At 36.7% G+C, this 20,000-nt stretch overlaps 2 protein-coding genes and 4 pseudogenes across 2 annotated transcripts; 4 read left to right on the top strand and 2 right to left on the bottom strand.

The window, feature by feature from the left end:
- The window catches only part of LOC125869867 (photosystem II CP47 reaction center protein-like), a 1,674-nt pseudogene extending 638 nt beyond the window's left edge, over window positions 1-1,036 (bottom strand).
- Window positions 1,037-1,543: 507 nt separating this feature from the next.
- Window positions 1,544-6,206, top strand: LOC125869868 (DNA-directed RNA polymerase subunit beta'-like; annotated as a pseudogene).
- Window positions 6,207-6,738: 532 nt separating this feature from the next.
- Window positions 6,739-8,939, top strand: LOC125869869 (DNA-directed RNA polymerase subunit beta''-like; annotated as a pseudogene).
- A 3,287-nt stretch (window positions 8,940-12,226) lies between these two features.
- LOC125869870 (DNA-directed RNA polymerase subunit beta''-like) lies at window positions 12,227-16,295 on the bottom strand (annotated as a pseudogene).
- A 35-nt stretch (window positions 16,296-16,330) lies between these two features.
- Window positions 16,331-18,522, top strand: LOC125869871 (protein Ycf2-like). Its single transcript, XM_049550279.1, has 2 exons — window positions 16,331-16,334; window positions 18,044-18,522. The coding sequence occupies exons 1-2, from the start codon at window positions 16,331-16,333 to the stop codon at window positions 18,520-18,522; spliced, it is 483 nt and encodes a 160-aa protein (XP_049406236.1).
- Window positions 18,523-19,206: 684 nt separating this feature from the next.
- On the top strand, window positions 19,207-19,749 carry LOC125869872 (protein Ycf2-like). Its single transcript, XM_049550280.1, has one exon. The coding sequence runs from the start codon at window positions 19,207-19,209 to the stop codon at window positions 19,747-19,749; it is 543 nt and encodes a 180-aa protein (XP_049406237.1).
- Window positions 19,750-20,000: the final 251 nt, after the last annotated feature.

Consider the following 20,000-nt stretch of genomic DNA (forward strand, 5'->3'; position numbering starts at 1 on the left):
TCAAAAAAAGTAGGCATACGACGTACAAAAAGTTCACGCCATTCCTTATCTCTAAAGATAGGGTGTCCTAACCATCCAACCGCTATTCCATCCCCGTTATCCATTGAACCTGCTCTGAATAATCCTCCTTTTGCTGGATTATTGTCGATGTAATCATAAAAAGCTAATTTTTCAGGAATTTTAGACCAGGCTTCTGATAAACTTTGATTTTCTGCTATCCCAGCACTAACTCTTCAATATATTTCTTGCTGGAAGTAACCCTAATCCCATTGATAATGAGTGGGCCCACATAATTCAATCGGGGTAGTTGTCGAACCATACCACATAGTTCCAGCAACAACAAAAGCTACAAAAAAGACAGCAACGATACTACTGGAAATGACGGTTTCAATATTTCCCATTGCAATCCTTTGTATAGACGTTGTGGAGGACAGACGCTAAGATGGAATAGGCCCGCAAATATGCCCAATGTTCCTGCTGCAATATGATGAGAGGCTATTCCTCCTGGAACAAACGGATCAAAACCTTCCAAGCCCCACGCTGGATTTACAGGTTGTGCTTTTCCCGTTAGTCCATAAGGATCGGACACCCATATTCCGGGACCATACAAGCCTGTTACATGAAATGCACCAAAACCAAAGCAAGCCACCCCTGAGAGAAATAAATGAATTCCAAAAATCTTTGGCAAATCCAAAGAGGGTTTTCCTGTACGTTCATCACAAAATATTTCTAGATCCCAATACACCCAATGCCAGATAGCTGCCAAAAAGCATAAGCCAGAAAACACAATATGTGCTCCCGCTACACCTTCGTAACTCCAAATACCTGGATTCGTTATAGTCCCCCCTGTGATACTCCAACCACCCCATGAATTGGTTATTCCTAAACGAGTCATGAAGGGTATAATGAACATACCTTGTCTCCACATTGGATCAAGAACAAGATCAAAAACCGCTAATTCGTACAGAGCCATTGAACTGGCCCAACCAACAACCAGAGTTGTATGCATTATATGAACAGAAATCAACCGACTGGGATATGAGAAGTAAATAGGATAGCAGTTGCTCATATTTTACAAGTGATGCTTACTTATAAATCAGATCTTATTAAAGCTTGCCAGGAAGTACTTGGTACTACAATCATTGGGGGAACAATACCTAATCTCGAAGATGCTCCAGAATCTTTTTGATTGCTCGTTCAAGAACTATGATCTTTAGCTCTGGAATTGAATCATTTCCTTGTATATGAGAAGAACTTCCTAATTAATAGGAAGGAAGCTTAATCAAAATGAATAATAATTTTTCTTTTATGATTGATCGATCTAAACATCAACAACTCCGAATTGGATCGGTTTCTCCTCAACGAATAAGTGCTTGGGCTACAAAAATCTTGCCTAGTGGAGAGATAGTTAGAGAGGTAACAAAAACCTATACTTTTCATTACAAAACAAATAAACCGGAAAAAGATGGATTATTTTGTGAAAGAATTTTTGGTCCTATAAAAAGCGGAATTTGTGCTTGTGGAAATTATCGAGTAATCGGAGATGAAAAAGAAGACCCAAAATTTTGTGAACAATGCGGAGTCGAATTTGTTGATTGTCGGATACAAAGGTATCAAATGGGCTATATCAAACTCGCATGCCCAGTAACCTATGTGTGGTTTTTAAAACGTCTTCCTAGTTATATTGCGAATCTTTTAGATAAACCTCTTAAAGAATTAGAAGGCCTAGTATACTGCGATTTGTGATTTGATCGAAATTCTTATTTTACAAACTCGGAAGGAGAAACTGTCATCCCAGTCAATCCAATTGGGATGCCCTAGACCTGACATGTCACTTGGAAAGAGTAACATGAAACTCAGAATTGGGGTGTAGTTAATACTCCCAAATAAAAAGGGAATTGATCTATGGTCGATTTCGTAACATATCAAATAAAGAGGAATTTCTATTTGTACCTCGTAACAAAAGCTTTTTATTTTGTGTAATGAACCATTTCTCTTCTTTTCGTGGAAAGAAATTATGTTTAAGTAAGCAAATATGTCATGGTTCCAGGAGTCTATCTATCACGTATAGACTTTAAGGGCAGGTGAAGTCGGGACCTAAACGATCGAATGGAACAATATATAGACAAGTAAATCCCTTATGGGTTCCAAGGTATTCCTTTAATTATTAAGAGTTAAGGGATTTATCATTCAAAGGGAAGTAGACTACTCAAGAATTTTCTATTTTATTTGTTGGAATTGAATTTGAATAAAGAATTAATAGAAGACGGAATCACTGAAATCTTGTTTCGTCTTCACTGGGAACTTGAGTAAGGAGTATACCTTTTTATTTTGGGATTTTATAGAGTTTGAAGACGAGAACTCCTTTCCTTATTTGGTGTACCTACTTGAGCTGGATGAAAGGAAACTTTCATGTCCGATTTTGAAAGGGGGGAGATCCTATAGAATCCTATCCCAATTTTTCTTTTGCTAGGCCCATAACTAAAAAGCCCACTTTCTTACCATTACAAGGTTTATTCGAATATGAAATCCATTCTTGGAAATACAACATCCCACTTTTTTTACTACCTAGGGTTGGTTTTGATACATTTCGCAATCGAGAAATCTCTACTGGCACAGGTGCTTTCCGAGAACAATTAGCCGATCTAGATTTACAAATTATTATAGAGAATTAGTTGGTAGAATGGGAATAATTGGGGGAAGAAGGGCACACAGGGAATGAATGGGAAGATCGAAAAGTTGGAAGAAGAAAGGGCTTTTTGGTTAGATGCGTGGAATTGGCTAAGAATTTTATTCGAACAAATATAGAATCAAAATAGATGGTTTTGTGTCTATTACCAGTTCTTCCTCTTGAGTTGAGATCGATCATTCAGATAGATAAGAGTAAAATAATGAGATGAGATATTAATGATCTCTATAGAAGAGTTATCTATCAGAACAATACCCTTACCGATCTATTAACAACAAGTAGATCTACGCCAGGAGAATTAGTAATGTGTCAGGAGAAATTAGTACAAGAAGCCGTGGATACACTTCTTGATAATGGAATCCGGGGACAACCAATGAGGGACGGTCATAATAAAGTTTACAAGTCATTTTCTGATGTAATTGAAGGCAAAGAGGGAAGATTTCGTGAGACTCTGCTTGGTAAACGAGTCGATTATTCAGGACGTTCTGTCATTGTCGTGGGTCCTTCACTTTCATTACATCTATGTGGATTGCCTTGTGAAATAGCAATAGAAATTTTCCAGACATTTGTAATTCGTGGTCTAATTAGATAACATCTTGCTTCGAACATAGGAGTTGCTAAGAGTAAATTCGAGTAAAAGAGCCGATTGTATGGGAAATCCTTCAACAAGTTATGCAGGGACACCCTGAATTGCTGAATAGAGCACCTACGCTGCATAGATTAGACATACAGGCATTCCAGCCCATTTTAGTGGAGGGGCACACTATTTCTTTACATCCATTAGTTTGCAAGGGTGTAACACCCCGTATCTGAAAATAGACCAGATTGCAGATTTATGGTGTTGCAGGTGGCACTCACGACACCATCCACGGACCGTAGATGGACTCACGGTCCATCCTGCAGGTTCATGGTTCGTGGCAGAAAACTTTCCCAGAACTCAGTCAGAAAATTTGGCTAAGTGTTGACCCACGGCCGAACTTACGGTCCGTAAGTCAGGTCACGGACTGTAGTTCGTGTCCGTCGACTGATGCCCCAAAAGCCCAACTTCAGTCCCGATTGATGGTTGACCAGCACAGACCGTCAATCGATCCACGGTCCGTAGGTCTAACCGTAATTTAGGGTCAACAGCCAGTTAGCTGAAAATTCTGATAGGCCAACTTCAGATGGTCATAACTTTTAGCAAAAAAGGAATTAGGTGCCCCATGACCTATGGTTAGATAGATAATTTAATTATCTTTCCAACGCCACCGAGTTTGCTAAATTCTGACCTCCGAGTAAAACATTATTCCCATTTTAGTGAAGCCTTGTCGGGCAGACTCGACCTACGAACCCAATCGACGGACCGTCGATTGATTGACGGACCGTCAGTCCAGTCCGTCAGTCACTCCGACAGCAGCTAATTCAAGGGTCTTTTGGTCTTTTTCTATTTCGTTTAACCCCTAAGATATGTCGTTTAGACCCTAAATCAGGAGGTTTAATTAGTTTAAGCCTAGAAACATAACCAGAACTTACCTAAGTCAAATCATTAATCAAACTTAGAAGAATTAGAACGCTAAAAGGAGAAAATAAGTCAAGAACCCTAGTTCAAGAACGCAACAAGGTTCCATCAGTTCCAGCCCCGAAATCGAAAGATTTCTCCGTGGAATTCGTCACCAGGTATGTGGGATTTCACTAGTGGGTTCCTTTCACCCATTAGGTCCCTAGAATTCAGTCAGATTCTTGATTCCATGATTATGAACAGACCTAGGGTTTCTAGAATTACAGCAGATCATCGTGAATTAGTTATTTAAATGTTCCAAATCAGATTATCATGTTATTGCTCAGTTTATCGCATAAATTTCAGAACCCTAGCTATGTAGTTCATTAGTTCTTGAATTACACATGCTAGGTCAGATATTTCAGTTATTCAGATATACGTGCTCCAGTTTTATGCCACATTATCAGTATATTTCAGCATAAACCCTATTTTGAGTTATAAATCATGAGAAGCTTTTCTTTAAGACAACACTTGAGTTTTAAATTGAGTTTTTGAGAAAGTTAAGATGAGTTTTGAGAAAGAGCTTCTAATACATGATTAGTATGACAATTGAGTAGGTCATCAATGTATGAATAGTATGGTATCTAGATATACCATCAATGTTTATGCAGTATGACTTCCCAAGTCATCAATGATCAGAGTATTGTTTTCTAAAAAGGAGTTTTCAAGTATGAGTATTTACATGTCAGTATTTTAAGCTATTCAGTATTTCAGTCATAATATATTCAGTTATACATGCCTCAGTTTATGAATGCATCATTATCAGATTAATTGTTGCATTCTCAGTTTGCATGTTCAGTTTCGAGCTATCCAGTATTTACAGAAATTCAGTCATAACCAGTTAATCACTTAATTCATTGGGAGTAGCATAATACCGAGTTGGACTAGGGTTTCAGCGTACCCATATAGTCCCAGAACTACGAGCCACGTAGGTGTAAGTCCCCTCTGTGGGCAACATCAGTTTAGTGATCACGCCAGCATGCCTCTATACCTCTGGCAGGGTATATTGGGTCCTCTCGATGGGGCGTATACATCGGACTCCACATTTAGCTCATGTGGTTTTATGTCGGTTATTAGTAGCTCCCACAGTTCAGTCAGACTCTATTGCATTGACCATATTTCAGTACAGTCAGTATTCAGTCTCAGCATGTTATAAATTTGGTCATTGCATCAGTTAGCTTAGTATTCAGTATTTTCAGTATCTATACCATGTTCAGATTATTTCATTGCTTCATTGCTTTGTTCAGTTATATGTTATTTCAGCTTTACTCTATCCTGCATGCTCAGTACCCTTCAAGTACTGACGCATACGTGCGCTACATCTTCTCGTGATGTAGGTTCAGGTTCTCAGTATCCAGATCACGCTTAGATCGATTCCCGATCTCCAGTTCAGCAGCATAAGTGGTGAGGCCTCATTCTTCGAGGACAATAGTCATGTCATCTTTCAGTTTTCAGTCTTTTAATTTCAGATTTTCTAGACTTAGCTGGGGCATGTCCCAACACTTCTAGTCAGTTTAGAGGCTTATTTCAGACATAGTTAGATTCAGCTTAGTGTTTTGAGTTTGATATTTCTTTTGTATTAAACTCTCAGATTTGATATATTCAGTTATAGTATATGGGTATTCCCCATTTTTTCAGATTTATTTATGAATTAGCTTCCGCATCAGTTTATTTTCTTTAGTATGCTCATGATCATGCCAGCAGGGTTAGCTTGGGATCACTTGTGGTCCTAGGTCCCGTGTCCGCGTCTTGGGGGTAGCTCGGGGCGTGACAAAGGGATTCAATGTCAATTTTGATGGAGATCAAATGGCTATTCATGTACCTTTATCCTTGGAGGCTCAATTAGAGGCCCGTTTACTTATGTTTTCTCATATGAGTCTTTTGTCTCTGGCTATTGGGGATCCTATTTCCGTACCAACGCAAGATATGCTTATTGGACTCTACGTATTAACGAGCAAAATCATCGAGGTATTTTTGTAAATAAATATAATCCATGTAATCGCAGAAACTATCAAAATAAAAAAAGAAGTGACAATAGTTACTATAAGTATATGAAAGAACCCCTTTTTCGAATTCCTATGATGCAATTGGGGCTTATCGGCAGAAACAAATCAATTTAGATAGTCCTTTGTGGCTCCGGTGGTGACTAGATCAACATGTTATTTCTTCAAGAGAAACTCCCATCGAAGTTCACTATGAATCTTTAGGTACTTTTTATGAGATTCATAGACACTATCTAATAGTAAGAAGTCTAAAAAAAATTCCATTTTATATACATTCGAACCACTGTTGGTCATATTGCTCTTTATCGAGAAATCGAAGAAGCTATACAAGGGTTTTCTCGGGCCTATTCATATGCTACCTAATTCTATGATACCATGGGACTTCGGGGCTCTCCGGTTCAGCTAGGTCCATAGTTCTGAAATTTATATGCGAATCAAGATCGATAAAAGAAAGTTTTACAATCACCAACTCAAACCCATTGTCGAATCCTACTTAGCGGAATATAGAGGTACTTATGGCAGAACGGGCCAATCTGGTCTTTCATAATAAAGCGATAGATGGAACTGCCATGAAACGACATATTAGTAGATTAACAGAACACTTCAGAATGGCATATACATCACATATCCTGGATCAAGTAAAAACTCTGGGGTTCCAACAAGCTACTACTACATCCATTTCATTAGGAATTGATGATCTTTTAACAATACCTTCTAAGGGATGGCTAGTTCAAGATGCTGAACAACAAAGTTTGATTTTGGAAAAACACCATCATTATGGGAATGTCATGCGGTAGAAAAATTACGTCAATCCATTGAAATATGGTATGCAACAAATGAATATTTGCGCCAAGAAATGAATCTGAATTTTAGGATGACTGGCCCTTTTAACCCAATTCATATAATGTCTTTCTCGGGAGCTCGAGGAAATGCATCTCAGGTACATCAATTAGTAGGTATGAGAGGATTAATGTCGGATTCTCAAGGACAAATGATTGATTTACCTATTCAAAGCAATTTACGCGAAGGACTCTCTTTAACAAAATACATCATTTCTTGCTACGGAGCCCATAAAAGAGTTGTGGATATTGTTGTACGAACATCAGACGCTAGATATTTCACTCGTAGACTTGTTGAAGTAGTTCAACACATTGTTGGACGTCGAACGGACTGTGGCACCGCCCGAGGTATTTCTGTGAGTCCTCAGAATGGGATAATGCCGGAAAGGATTTTTATTCAAACATTAATTGGCCGTGTATTAGCAGATGATATATACATGGGTTCATGATGTATTGCCACTAGAAACCAAGCCATTAACATTGGACTTGTAAATCGATTCATAACCTTTCAGGCACAACCAATCTCTATTGGAACTCCCTTTACTTGTAGGAGTACATCTTGGATTTGTCGATTATGTTATGGACGTAGTCCTACTCATGGAGACCTGGTTGAATTGGGGGAAGCTGTAGGTTTTATTGCAGGTCCATAGATTGGAGAATTGGATACTCAATTAACATTACGAACTTTTCATACCGGAGGAGTATTCACGGGGGATACTGCAGAACATGTGTGATCCCCATCTAATGGAAAAATAAAATTCAATGAGGACTTGGTTCATCCGACATGTACACATCGTGGGCATCCCACCTTTCTATGTTCTATAGACTTGTATGCAACTATTGAGAGTGAAGATATTCTACATAATGTGAATATTCCACCCAAAAGTTTGCTTTTAGTTCAAAACGATCAATATGTAGAATCAGAACTAGTAATTGCTGAGATTCGGTCAGGAATATCTACTTTGAATTTTAAAGAGAAGGTTCAAAAACATATTTATTCTAATTCAGACGGAGAAATGCACTGGAGTACCGATGTCTATCATGCACCCAAATTTACATTTGGTAATGTTCATTTATTACCAAAAACAAGTCATTTATGGATATTATTAGGAGGGCCGTGCAGGTCTAGTCTAGTCTGCCTTTCGATCCACAAGGATCAAGATCAAATGAATGCGCATTCTCTTTCTGGCAAGCGAAGATATAGTTATAACCTCTCAGTAACCAATGATCAGGTAGTTCAGATTTTTATGGTAAAAAAGAAGATAGGATTCCTGATTATTCAGACCTTAATCTAATCATATGTACTGGTCAATATAATCTCGTATATTCGCCTATTCTTCATGGGAATTCTAATTTATTGTCAAAAAGGTGAAGAAATAAATTCATCATTCCACTACACTCGTTCAAGAACTCGAGAATGAACTAATGCCCTGTTCACGTATCTCGATTGAAATCCCCGTAAATGGTATTTTTCGTCGAAATAGTATTCTTGGTTATTTCGATGATCCTCGATACAGAAGAAAGAGTTCGGGCATTATTAAATATTGGACTATAGAAACACATTCAGTCATTAAAAAAGAGGATTTGATTGAGTATTGAGGAATCAAGGAATTTAGGCCAAAATACCAAATGAAAGTAGATCGATTTTTTTCATTCCTGAAGAGGTGCATATCTTGCCCGGATCTTCTTCCATAATGGTACGGAACAATAGTATCGTTGGGGTCGATACACAAATCACCTTAAATCTAAGAATCCGAGTCGGTGGTTTGGTCTGGGTGGATAGAAAAAAGAAACGAATTGAACTGAAAATCTTTTTTGAAGATATCCCTAGAGTAACTGCTTACAAGTTAACAAGTATGCGACATTCATGAATTAGTAGCTGCTTCCAATTTCCAAAAAAAAATACCAATTGTGTCGAACTTTCCATTTTTGGAATAGTTACGGAATCTCCATGAATAGGATCAAACCTTATTCCATGGTATTTACATGAGGTTCCTCTTTAAGAAAGTCCCTGAGAGGGCTTAGTTGATCCATGATTTATGTTCAATCTTTCGTTTCCTTTTCGTTTGTTTTGAGAAATCTATCGATCAATTCCGATTCTTTCTTTTTCTCTTGATTCTTTTCCGATCGAGATGTATAGATCCTGTTCATGGATTAACGAAAATGTGCAAAAGCACTATTTGCCTCTTCCATTCTATAAGTCTCTTCCTTTTTGCGTATCTCATCGCCACTCCCTTTGGCAGCATCCACTAATTCAAAACTTAATTTGAAAGCCATATTTCAACTCGGACGTTTTCAGGATACCTCTAATAACCAACGAATGGCAAGTTCTTTTCCTTGTGTGGATCGTATTTCAATGGGAACTTGATGAGTCGATCCACCTACACGTCTTACTTTTACTGTTATATTGGGAGTTACTCCACGTATTGCTTGATGTAAAATGAATAGTGGTTTTGTTTCTATCTTTTGTTGAATCTTTTTAACGGCTCGATAAATAATTTGATAAGCCAATATTTTTTTCCGTGTTTCAAAATAGGATTAACCAACATATTAACTAATCAATTACGATAAATTAGATTGGATTTTGCTAATTTTTTTGCAGTACCTCGACGTGACATGAGCGTGAAAGGGGTTCAAGAATCAGTTTTCTTTTTATAAGGGCTAAAATCACTTATTTTGGATTTTTAACCCCATATTGTAGGGTGGATCTCGAAAGATATGAAAGATCTCTCTCCAAGTCGTACATACGACTTTCATCGAATATGACTTTCTGCAGAATTCTATATGTATGTATGAGATCGAGTATGGAATTCTGTTTACTCACTTTAAATTGAGTATCTGTTTCCCTCCCTTTCCTGCTAGGATTGGAAATTCTGTATTTTACATATCCATATGATTGAGTCCTTGGGTTTTCAAAATAATGTAAAAAGAAGTGCTTCGAATCATTGCTATTTGACTCGGACCTGTTCTAAAAAAGTCGAGGTATTTCAAATTGTTTGTTGATACGGACAAAGTCAGGGAAAACCTCTGAAATTATTTCAATATTGAACCTTGGACATATAAGAGTTCCGAATCGAATCTCTTTAGAAAGAAGATCTTTTGTCTCATGGTTGCCTGCTTCAGTCCCCTTACGAAAGTTTCATTATTGGGTTAGCCATACATTTCACATGTTTCTAGCGATTCACATGGCATCATCAAATGATACAAGTCTTGGATAAGAATCTACAACGCACTAGAACACCCTTTAGACGATCCCGAACCTATTCGGTTGTCTGTAAAACATAATGCACAATTTATTATGTATCAAACCATAGGTATTTCATTGATTCATAAAAGTAAACACCAAACTAATCAAAGATACCGAGAACAAAGATATGTTGATAAAAAGAATTTTGACGAATTCATTCTACAATCTCAAACTCAAAGAATAAATACAGAAAAAACTCATTTTGATTTGCTTGTTCCTGAAAATATTTTATGGTCTAGACGTCGTAGAGAATTGAGAATTCAAAGTTTTTTTAATTCTTTGAATTGGAATGTCGTCGATAGAAATTCAGTATGTTGCAACGAAACCAATGTAAAAAACTGGAGTCAATTTTTGGGTGAATGGAAACCCCTTTATAAAGATAAAAATGAATTAATTAAATTTAAGTTCTTTCTTTGGCCTAATTATCGTTTAGAAGATTTAGCTTGTATGAATCGTTATTGGTTTGATACCAATAATGGTAGCCGTTTCAGTATCTTAAGGATACATATGTATCCACGATTGAAAATTAATTGATAGTACTATATACCCTGTCTCGTATAGAGTATCTGAAAGCAAACAAATATAAACATGCCTTGTTTTACATCTCATTCGAATCTAATTCGAGTAGACAATACTAAATCAATAAAATAAGGTATTGATTATATCTAGAAATGAATCAACAAAATCTTCTTCATTTTAGGTTACAATTATTCGCTTTTGTGACTGAAAAATACGTACCTACCACCTTTTTGGATTCCTATCTGAATCAAATTTCAAATTTGATTAATTTATTGGAATTGCTAAAATTAGAGGTTCATAAAGAAATTAAGTCTATATACCACATTCAAATTACTGGCATTATTATTACTGATCAATAAAATTCGAAAAAATCCATATCTGTAAAACAAAGAAAGGGAAAATTCATTTATGGTAATTTTTTTTGTCATTTCAGTTATTTTTCAAGAAGAAAAGAAAGGATTTGTTGAATTTCAAGTATTCAATTTCACCAATAAGAAACTGAGACTTACTTCACATTTAGAATTGCACAAAAAAGACTATTTATCTCAGAGAAGTTTGAAGAAAATTTTGGGAAAACGTCAATGACTGCTAGCTTATTTGTCAAAAAAATATAGAGTACGTTATAAAGAATTAATTAATCAGTTGGACATTCGAGAGACAAAAACTAGTTAATTTGAAGAGTTATTTATTTTCACTTATATGTTTCAATTAAATTTTGATGAACTTCTTTTAACTTTCAGTAATTCATGGAAGAATGAATCGTTAAAAAACTTATGACTGCACCAACTACAAGAAAAGACCTCATGATAGTCAATATAGGGCCTCAACACCTATCAATGCATGCTGTTCTTCGACTCATCGTTACTTTAGATGGTGAAGATGTTGTCGACACCGAGCCCTTATTGCAGCCCACTCTACTGAATCAACTGCTTTATTTTTGGTACCAACAATTAAGAATTGTTTTCCCCTACTTGATGCGTCAAAAACTAAATCACAAGCTTCTGGTAAAAAACGAGCAGTTCTAGTAAGATTTGTAATATGAATACCCTTACGCTTTGCAGAGATATAAGGCGCCATTTTAGGATTCCATTTCCTAGTACCATGACCAAAATGAACTCCTGCCTCCATCATCTCTTCCAAATTTATATTCCAATATCTTCTTGTCATTTCTCCCCACAACCTCCCCCCTTTCTTATGTTCTTTTTCAAAAAAAGAAAGAGATGAGGAACCCTAAACTGAAATAAATAATTGTTACGATGGAACCTTCTCTTCTACTGTAGATTGGACATAGATACACGACCCAAACCATTATTCTTTTCTATTCATTATTCTTTTTATTACCAAAGCAAATAACCATACCAAATGTAGATAGAGAAAGAGATGAATCCTTTGTTAGGAATTATTAAATCCTATAAATGATTGTTTTGGTATGTCGTGGAATTTTTTTGAAAGACAAGAATCAAATAATTTTCTGTGGTGGAACAAAATATCTCTCATCTCCCCCTCGAATAGATTCGTTTTTTTTGTTTCCAAAGGAATGTTGTTATGTTGTTTTGAAGGGTGCACTAATCCCTTGAATTCGGTACCAACGGGTATCACCCCCCCACCCCAAAACAACGTTCTCTTTCAGGCCTTTCATACGATCGATTCGACCCCGGAGAGCCGCTTTTTCTAAAACTCGAGCAGTTTCTTGAAAACTTGCTTCAAATATGAACCTTGTAATATTCAGAGATGCTCTTGTTATTCCCAATAAGACGACTCGGTAATAGATCGCTTCTTCCAAAGCGCACCCCATTCGTTCTGCTTGCAACAATCCAATAAGTTCTCCGGGTGAAAAAACATTAGACATTCCATCTTCTGAAATCAACACATTTGATGTTATTTGACGAACAATAATTTCTATATGCCTTTTATGAATCTGCACCCTTTGGGAGCGATAAACCTGTTGGATTTTATTAACCTAAGAGATTCGGCTTTGCGCTATAGTTAACTTAGCACCAATCAAGAATCCCCAATGAATTTCAAGAATTCTTGGTATACATTTGTTCCAACTCTCAATCCTCTTTTCTAGATTCATGGATATTGAATCAATCGAACGCACTTCTAAGACCTATTCTACTTTTGGAAGACCCTGTGTTATATCACCAGATCTCGAATTTTCATATATAGATGTAACTAATGTATCTCCTTCGTAAAGGGTTTCCCCATAATGGCCATGAACAGTTGCTCCGGGGGTGGCCAAATAAGGCTTAGCTGATCGTATCACTATCGAGTCAACTTGAACAAGTATAACTTGACCCGATTTGAGGGGCGGTCCATTTTTGGCTATACATACATTTTCACAAATAAACTGTCCAAGACTAATTATTTTAGATCTCTCTGCACAATAATTGTGATGGAGAAAAGACCAATTCAAATTGAATGGATTTAAAATAAAGTTACGGCATGGATCGGGATTAAAATTTTTTCCATTTTCATCCATTAAATAATATTTTAATTTAATCACTTGAAAAGTCTGTTTTAAATTGTCAAGTTGCAAATATTTAGTTACTGAGATCTGATTATGAGTTATTAAATGGTAATATGAATAAAAATTCTCAATTGGAAGGCATGTTCCTAAAGGCCCCAATGAATTCCTAACAAGAATTAGGGGATCTTTTTTAATTGATTCTTTTATCACACTGTGATATTTTACATCTTTGAATGGCTCCATTCGAGAACAATTGGCTGCTGACAAAATTATCAACGACTAACATTCCTTATTTCTATTCAACAATGTATGAATAGTTCCTTGACGTTGGTTAAGAGATTGTTTAATTTTTGCCTTGGAATAGGAATAAATGGTAGTAAAGGGGTTGATATTGGTACAATCTGATCCATTATCAGAGAACAATCCTAACCCCGAGGGATCATTCCTTTTTCGATATACGAAATAGGGGATTTCACTAAGTTGATTCTTAGGAAATGTCGAATCAAACCATTTGTCCTTATTTCAACAAAAGAAGCACGAGCTTCTTCGCAAGAAGAACTTTTTTTGTCTTGGTTCCAATTCAATACTAAACAAGTCCGAAATTGAATACTTGTGTCAGAAATTCCTCGAATCGGTTTGCCATTTCCATAAAGGATATAATTGACAATTCATAGTTGCACATTATCCCTTTCCTGCAATGGATCCGGTGGAACTAAAACAAAGAACCTTTTCTTACTAGGTGTAATTCATTGGACATAGATTCAATTTTTAACTTTTTTGTATATCTTGGAATTTCTTTTTCATGTTCCTGGTGGTATCAAAACGCCGGTATGTCTGGACATCTTATCCGTCTCTCCAGGAAAATGGATAACTCCAGAAAAGATTTTTAGTTCAATTCATTTTTTTCTCTCCACCCGGACCAACCCACCGACTCGACTTCTTATATTTAAGGTGATTTGTGTATCGACCCCAATGATACTATTGTTCAATACCATTATGGAAGAAGATCCGGGCAAGATATGCACCTCTTCAGGAATGAAAAAAAATCGATCTACTTTCATTTGGTATTTTGGCCTAAATTCCTTGACTCCTCGATACTCAATCAAATCCTCTTTTTTGATGACTGAATGCGTTTCTATAGTCCCATATTTAATAATGCCCGAACTCTTTCTTCTGTATCGAGGATCATCGAAATAAGCAAGAATACTATTTCGACGGAAAATACCATTTGTGGGGATTTAAATCGAGATACCTGAATAGGGCATTAGTTCATTCTCGAGTTCTTGAATCGAGTGTAGTGGAATGATGAATTTATTTCTTTGCCTTTTTGACAATAAATCAAAATTCCCATGAAGAATAAGCAAATATACGAGATTATACTGACTAGTAGTACATATGATTCGATTAAGGTCTGAATAATCAATTTCTGACTCGCCTAATCATTGGTTACTTAGAGGTTGGAAGTATATCTTCGCTTGCCAGAAAGAGAATGCACATTCATTTGATCCTGATCCTTGTGGATCGAAAGGTAGACTAGACTGGACCTGCATGACCCTCCTAATAATATCCATAAATGACTTGTTTTTGGTAATAGATGAACATTACCATATGTAAATTCGGGTGCATGATAGACATTGGTACTCCAGTGCATTTCTTCGCCTGAATCAGAATAAATATGTTTTCGAACCTTCTCTTTAAAATTCAAAGTGGATATTCCTGCGCAAATGTCAGCAATTACTTGTTTTGATTCTACATATTGATCGTTTTGAACTAAAAACAAACTTTTGGGTGGAATATTCACATTATGTAGAATATCTTCACTCTCAATAGTTACATGCAAGTCTATAGAACATAGAAAGACGGGATGCCCATGACATGTACGTGTCGGATGAACCAAGTCCTCATTGAATTTTATTTTTCCATTAGATGGGGCTCGCACATGTTCTGCAGTACCCCCCGTGAATACTCCTCCTATATGAAAAGTTTGTAATGTTAATTGAGTACCTGGTTCTCCAATTGATTGACCTGCAATAATACCTACAGCTTCCCCCAATTCAACCAGGTCGCCATGAGTAGGACTACGGCCAAACATAATCGACAAATCCAAGATGTACTCCTACAAGTAAAGGGAGTTCGAATAGAGATTGGTTGTGCTCGAAAGGTTATGAATCGATTTACAAGTCCAATGCCAATGGCTTGGTTTCTAGTGGAAATACATCGTGAACCCATGTATATATCATCTGCTAATACACGACCAATTAATGTTTGATTAAAAATCCTTTCTGGCATTATCCCATTCTGAGGACTCACAGAAATACCCAGGGCGGTGCCACAATCAATTTGACGTACAACAATGTGTTGAACTACTTCAACAAGTCTTCAAGTGAGATATCCATCGTCTGATGTTTGTACATCAGTATCCACAATTCCTTTACTGGCTCCGTAGCAAGAAATGATGTATTATGTTAAAGAGTGTCCTTCGCGTAAATTGCTTTGAATAGGTAAATCAATCATTTGTCCTTGAGGATCCGACATTAATCCTCTCATACCTACTAATTGATGTACCTGAGATGCATTTCCTTGAGCTCCCGAGAAAGACATTATATGAATTGGGTTAAAAGGGCCAGTCATCCTAAAATTCAGATTCATTTCTTGGTGCAAATATTCACTTGTAGCATACCATATTTTAATGGATTGACGTAATTTTTCTACCGCGTGTACATTCTCATAATGATGGTGTTTTTCCAAAATCAAACTTTGTTGTTCAGCATCTTGAACTAGCCATCCCTTAGAAGGTATTGTTAAAAGATCATCATATCCTAATGAAATGGATGTAGTAGTAGCTTGTTGGAACCCCAAAGTTTTTACTTGATCTAGGATATGTGATGTATATGCCATTCCGAAGTGTTCTATTAATCTACTAATAAGTCGTTTCATGGCAATTCCATCTATCACTTTATTGTGAAAGACTAGATTGGCCCGTTCTACCATAAGTACCTCTATATTCCGCTGAGTAGGATTCGACAATGGGTTTGAGTCGGTGATTTTAAAGCTTCCTTTTATCGATCTTGATTCACGTATAAATTCCGGAACTATGGACCTAGCTGAACCGGAGAGCCCCGAAGTCCCACGATATCATAGAATTAGGTAGAATATGAATAGGCCCGAGAAAACCCCTGTATAGCTTCTTCGATTTCTCGATAAAGAGCAATATGACCTACAGTGGTTCGAATCTAGATAAAAAGGATTTTTTATACTTCTTACTATTAGATAGTGTCCATATATCTCATAAAAAGTACCTAAAGATTCATAGTGAACTTCGATGGGAGTTTCTCTTGAATCAATAACACATTGATCTAGTCACCACCGGAGCCATAAAGGACTATCTAAATTTATTCGTTTCTTTCGATAAGCCCCAATTGCATCATAGGAATTCGAAAAAAGGGTTCTTTCATATACTTTTAGTAACTATTATCACTTCTTTTTTTATTTTGATAGTTTCTGCGATTATATGGATTATATCTATTTACACAAATACCTTGATGATTTCCGCTCGTTAATACATAAAGTCCAATAAGCATATCTTGCGTTGGTTCGAAAATGGGATCCCCAATAGCCGGAGACAAAAGATTCATACAAAAAAACATAAGTAAATGGGCCTCTACTTGAGCCTCCAAGGATAAAGGTATATGAACAACCATTTGATCTCCATAGTGCTGGAGAATCCATATTATGCAAGGAGACATTGCTTTTGCTAATTTGAATTGATGGGTGATATAAAATGGGTCTATTTCCGGCATCATATCCACAATTAACACATTCATCCTAGTTAGCAGTTCCAGCTCCGTATCAAGGTCACAATCGATATCGTCACTAGCATCAAGATTGTCACTATCATCAATATCCTCACTATCATCAATATCAATTTCATCAAGAAGAAAACCTTTAGACTTATTATCCAGGAACTTGTTCAGAAATACCGTAATGAAAGAAACATGGGAGTTTGTGGCTAGGTATTTGACCAAATAGGATTGTCTAGTTCCTATAAAACCTTTTACTAAAATACCCTAGAGGGGGATAAGGCTAAGCAGAGCGAAAAAGGGTTTTCCAGGAGATGGGAAATGAAAACTATTTTCCCCACACGAAGTTTATGAATAAGTGATTGTCTGATAATGAGCAAGGAATATCCGTCTTTCTTCTAAACATGATGGATTGAACTCATAGTTCATTAGATGCTTTTTATGAATGTCAACTAAGTATCATTAGTAAATTACTCCCGGTTGTTCAATCATTTGATAAAATAGAATCTTGGGTCGCGAACAGTGATTCGATTGATGATGAAGAAAGAGAATTCTTAGTTTAGTTCTCCACCTTAACGACAGAAAATAGGATTGATCAAATTCTATTTAGTCTGACTCATAGCGATCATTTATCAAAGAATGACTCTGGTTATCAAATGATTGAACAACCGAGAACAATTTACTTACGATACTTAGTTGACATTCATAAAAATCATCTAATGAATTATGAGTTCAATCCATTCTGTTTAGCAGAAAGACGGATATTCCTTGCTCATTATCAGACAATCACTTATTCACAAACTTCGTGTGGGTAAAATAGTTTTCATTTCCCATCTCCTTGAAAACCCTTTTCGCTCCGCTTAGCCTTATCCCCCTCTAGGGGTATTTTAGTGATAGGTTCTATAGGAACTAGATGATCCTATTTGGTTAAATTCCTAGCGACAAACTCCTATGTTCCTTTCATTACGGTATTTCTGAACAAGTTCCTGGATAACAAGTCTAAAGGTTTTCTTCTTGATGAGATCGATATTGATGATAGTGACGCTATTGATGATAGTGACAATCTTGATGCTAGTGACGATATCGATCATGACCTTGATATGGAGCTGGAACTGCTAACTAGGATGAATGGGCTAACTGTGGATATGATGCCGGAAATAGACCGATTTTATATCACCCTTCAATTCGAATTAGCAAAAGCAATGTCTTCTTGCATAATATGGATTCCAAACATTCATGATCTGGATGTGAATGAGTCGAATGACTTATCCCTCGGTCTATTAGTGAACCATCTCTCCAGGGATTGTGAAAGATATTCTACTAGAAATATTCTTGTTATTGGTTCGACTCATATTCCCCAAAAAGTGGATCCCGCTCTAATAGCTCAAAATAAATTAAATACATGCATTAAGATATGAAGGCTTCTTATTCCACAACAACGAAAGCACTTTTTCACTCTTTCATATACTAGGGGATTTCACTTGGAAAAGAAAATGTTCCATACTAACGGATTCGGGTCCATAACCATGGGTTCCAATGCACGAGATCTTGTAGCACTTACCAATGAGGTCCTATAGATTAGTATTACACAGAAGAAATCAATTATAGAAACTAATACAATTAGATACGCTCTTCACAGACAAACTTGGGATTTGCGATCCCAGGTAAGATCGGTTCAGGATCATGGGATCCTTTTCTATCAGATAGGAAGGGCTGTAGCACAAAATGTACTTCTAAGTAATTGCCCCGTAGATCCTATATCTATCTATATGAAGAAGAAATCATGTAATGAAGGGGGTTCTTATTTGTACAAATGGTACTTCGAGATTGGAACGAGGATGAAGAGATTATAAATACTTCTTTATCTTTTGAGTTGTTCTGCTGGATCAGTCGCTCAAGATCTTTGGTCTTTATCCATACCCGATTAAAAAAATGGGATCACTTCTTATGGACTCGTTGAGAATGATTCTGATCTAGTTCATGGCCTATTAGAAGTAGATGGCGCTCTGGTGGGATCTTCACGGACAGAAAAAGATTGCAGTTAGTTTTATAATGATCGAGTGACATTGCTTCTTCGGCCCGAACCGAGGAATCTCTTAGATATGATGCAAAAGGGCTCTTGGTCTATCCTTGATCAGAGATTTCTCTATGAAAAATATGAATCGGAGTTTGAAGAAGGGAAGGGAGAAAGAGCCCTTGACCCGCAGGAGGATTTATTCAATCACATAGTTTGGGCTCCTAGAATATGGCGCCCTTGGGGCTTTCTATTTGATTGTATCAAAAGGCCCAATGAATTGGGATTTCCCTATTGGTCCAGGTCATTTCGGGGTAAGCAAATCATTTATGATGAAGAGGATGAGCTTCAAGAGAATCATTCGAGGTTCTTGCAGAGTGGAACTATGCAGTACCAGACACGAGATATATCTCAAGGCCTTTTTCGAATAAGCCAATTCATTTGGGACCCTGCAGATCCACTCTTTTTCCTATTCAAAGATCTGCCCCTGGCTCTGTGTTTTCACATCGAGAATTATTTACAGATGAAGAGATGTCAAAGGGGCTTCTTACTATCCAAACAGATCCTTCTACATCTATATATAAACGCTGGTTTATCAAGATTACGCAAGAAAAGCACTTCGAATTGTTGATTAATCGTTAAAGATGGCTTAGAACCAATAGTTCATTATCTAAAGGATCTTTCCGTTCTAATACTCTATTCGAGAGTTATCAGTATTTATCAAATCTGTTCCTATCTAACGGAACACTATTGGATCAAATGCCAAAGAAATTGTTGAGAAAAAGATGGCTTTTCCCGGATGAAATGAAAATTGGATTCATGTAACAGGAGAAAATTTTTCCATTCCTTAGCCGAAAAGATATGTGGCCATGAAAGAGGGAT

The sequence above is a fragment of the Solanum stenotomum genome, chromosome 7 (genome assembly GCF_019186545.1).
Source record: "Solanum stenotomum isolate F172 chromosome 7, ASM1918654v1, whole genome shotgun sequence".
In the NCBI taxonomy this organism is placed as follows: domain Eukaryota; kingdom Viridiplantae; phylum Streptophyta; class Magnoliopsida; order Solanales; family Solanaceae; genus Solanum; species Solanum stenotomum.

Coding starts and splice junctions, on each gene's coding strand:
- LOC125869872 (XM_049550280.1), top strand. CDS start 19,207: ATGATGCAAAAGGGCTCTTGGTCTATCCTTGATCAGAGATTTCTCTAT.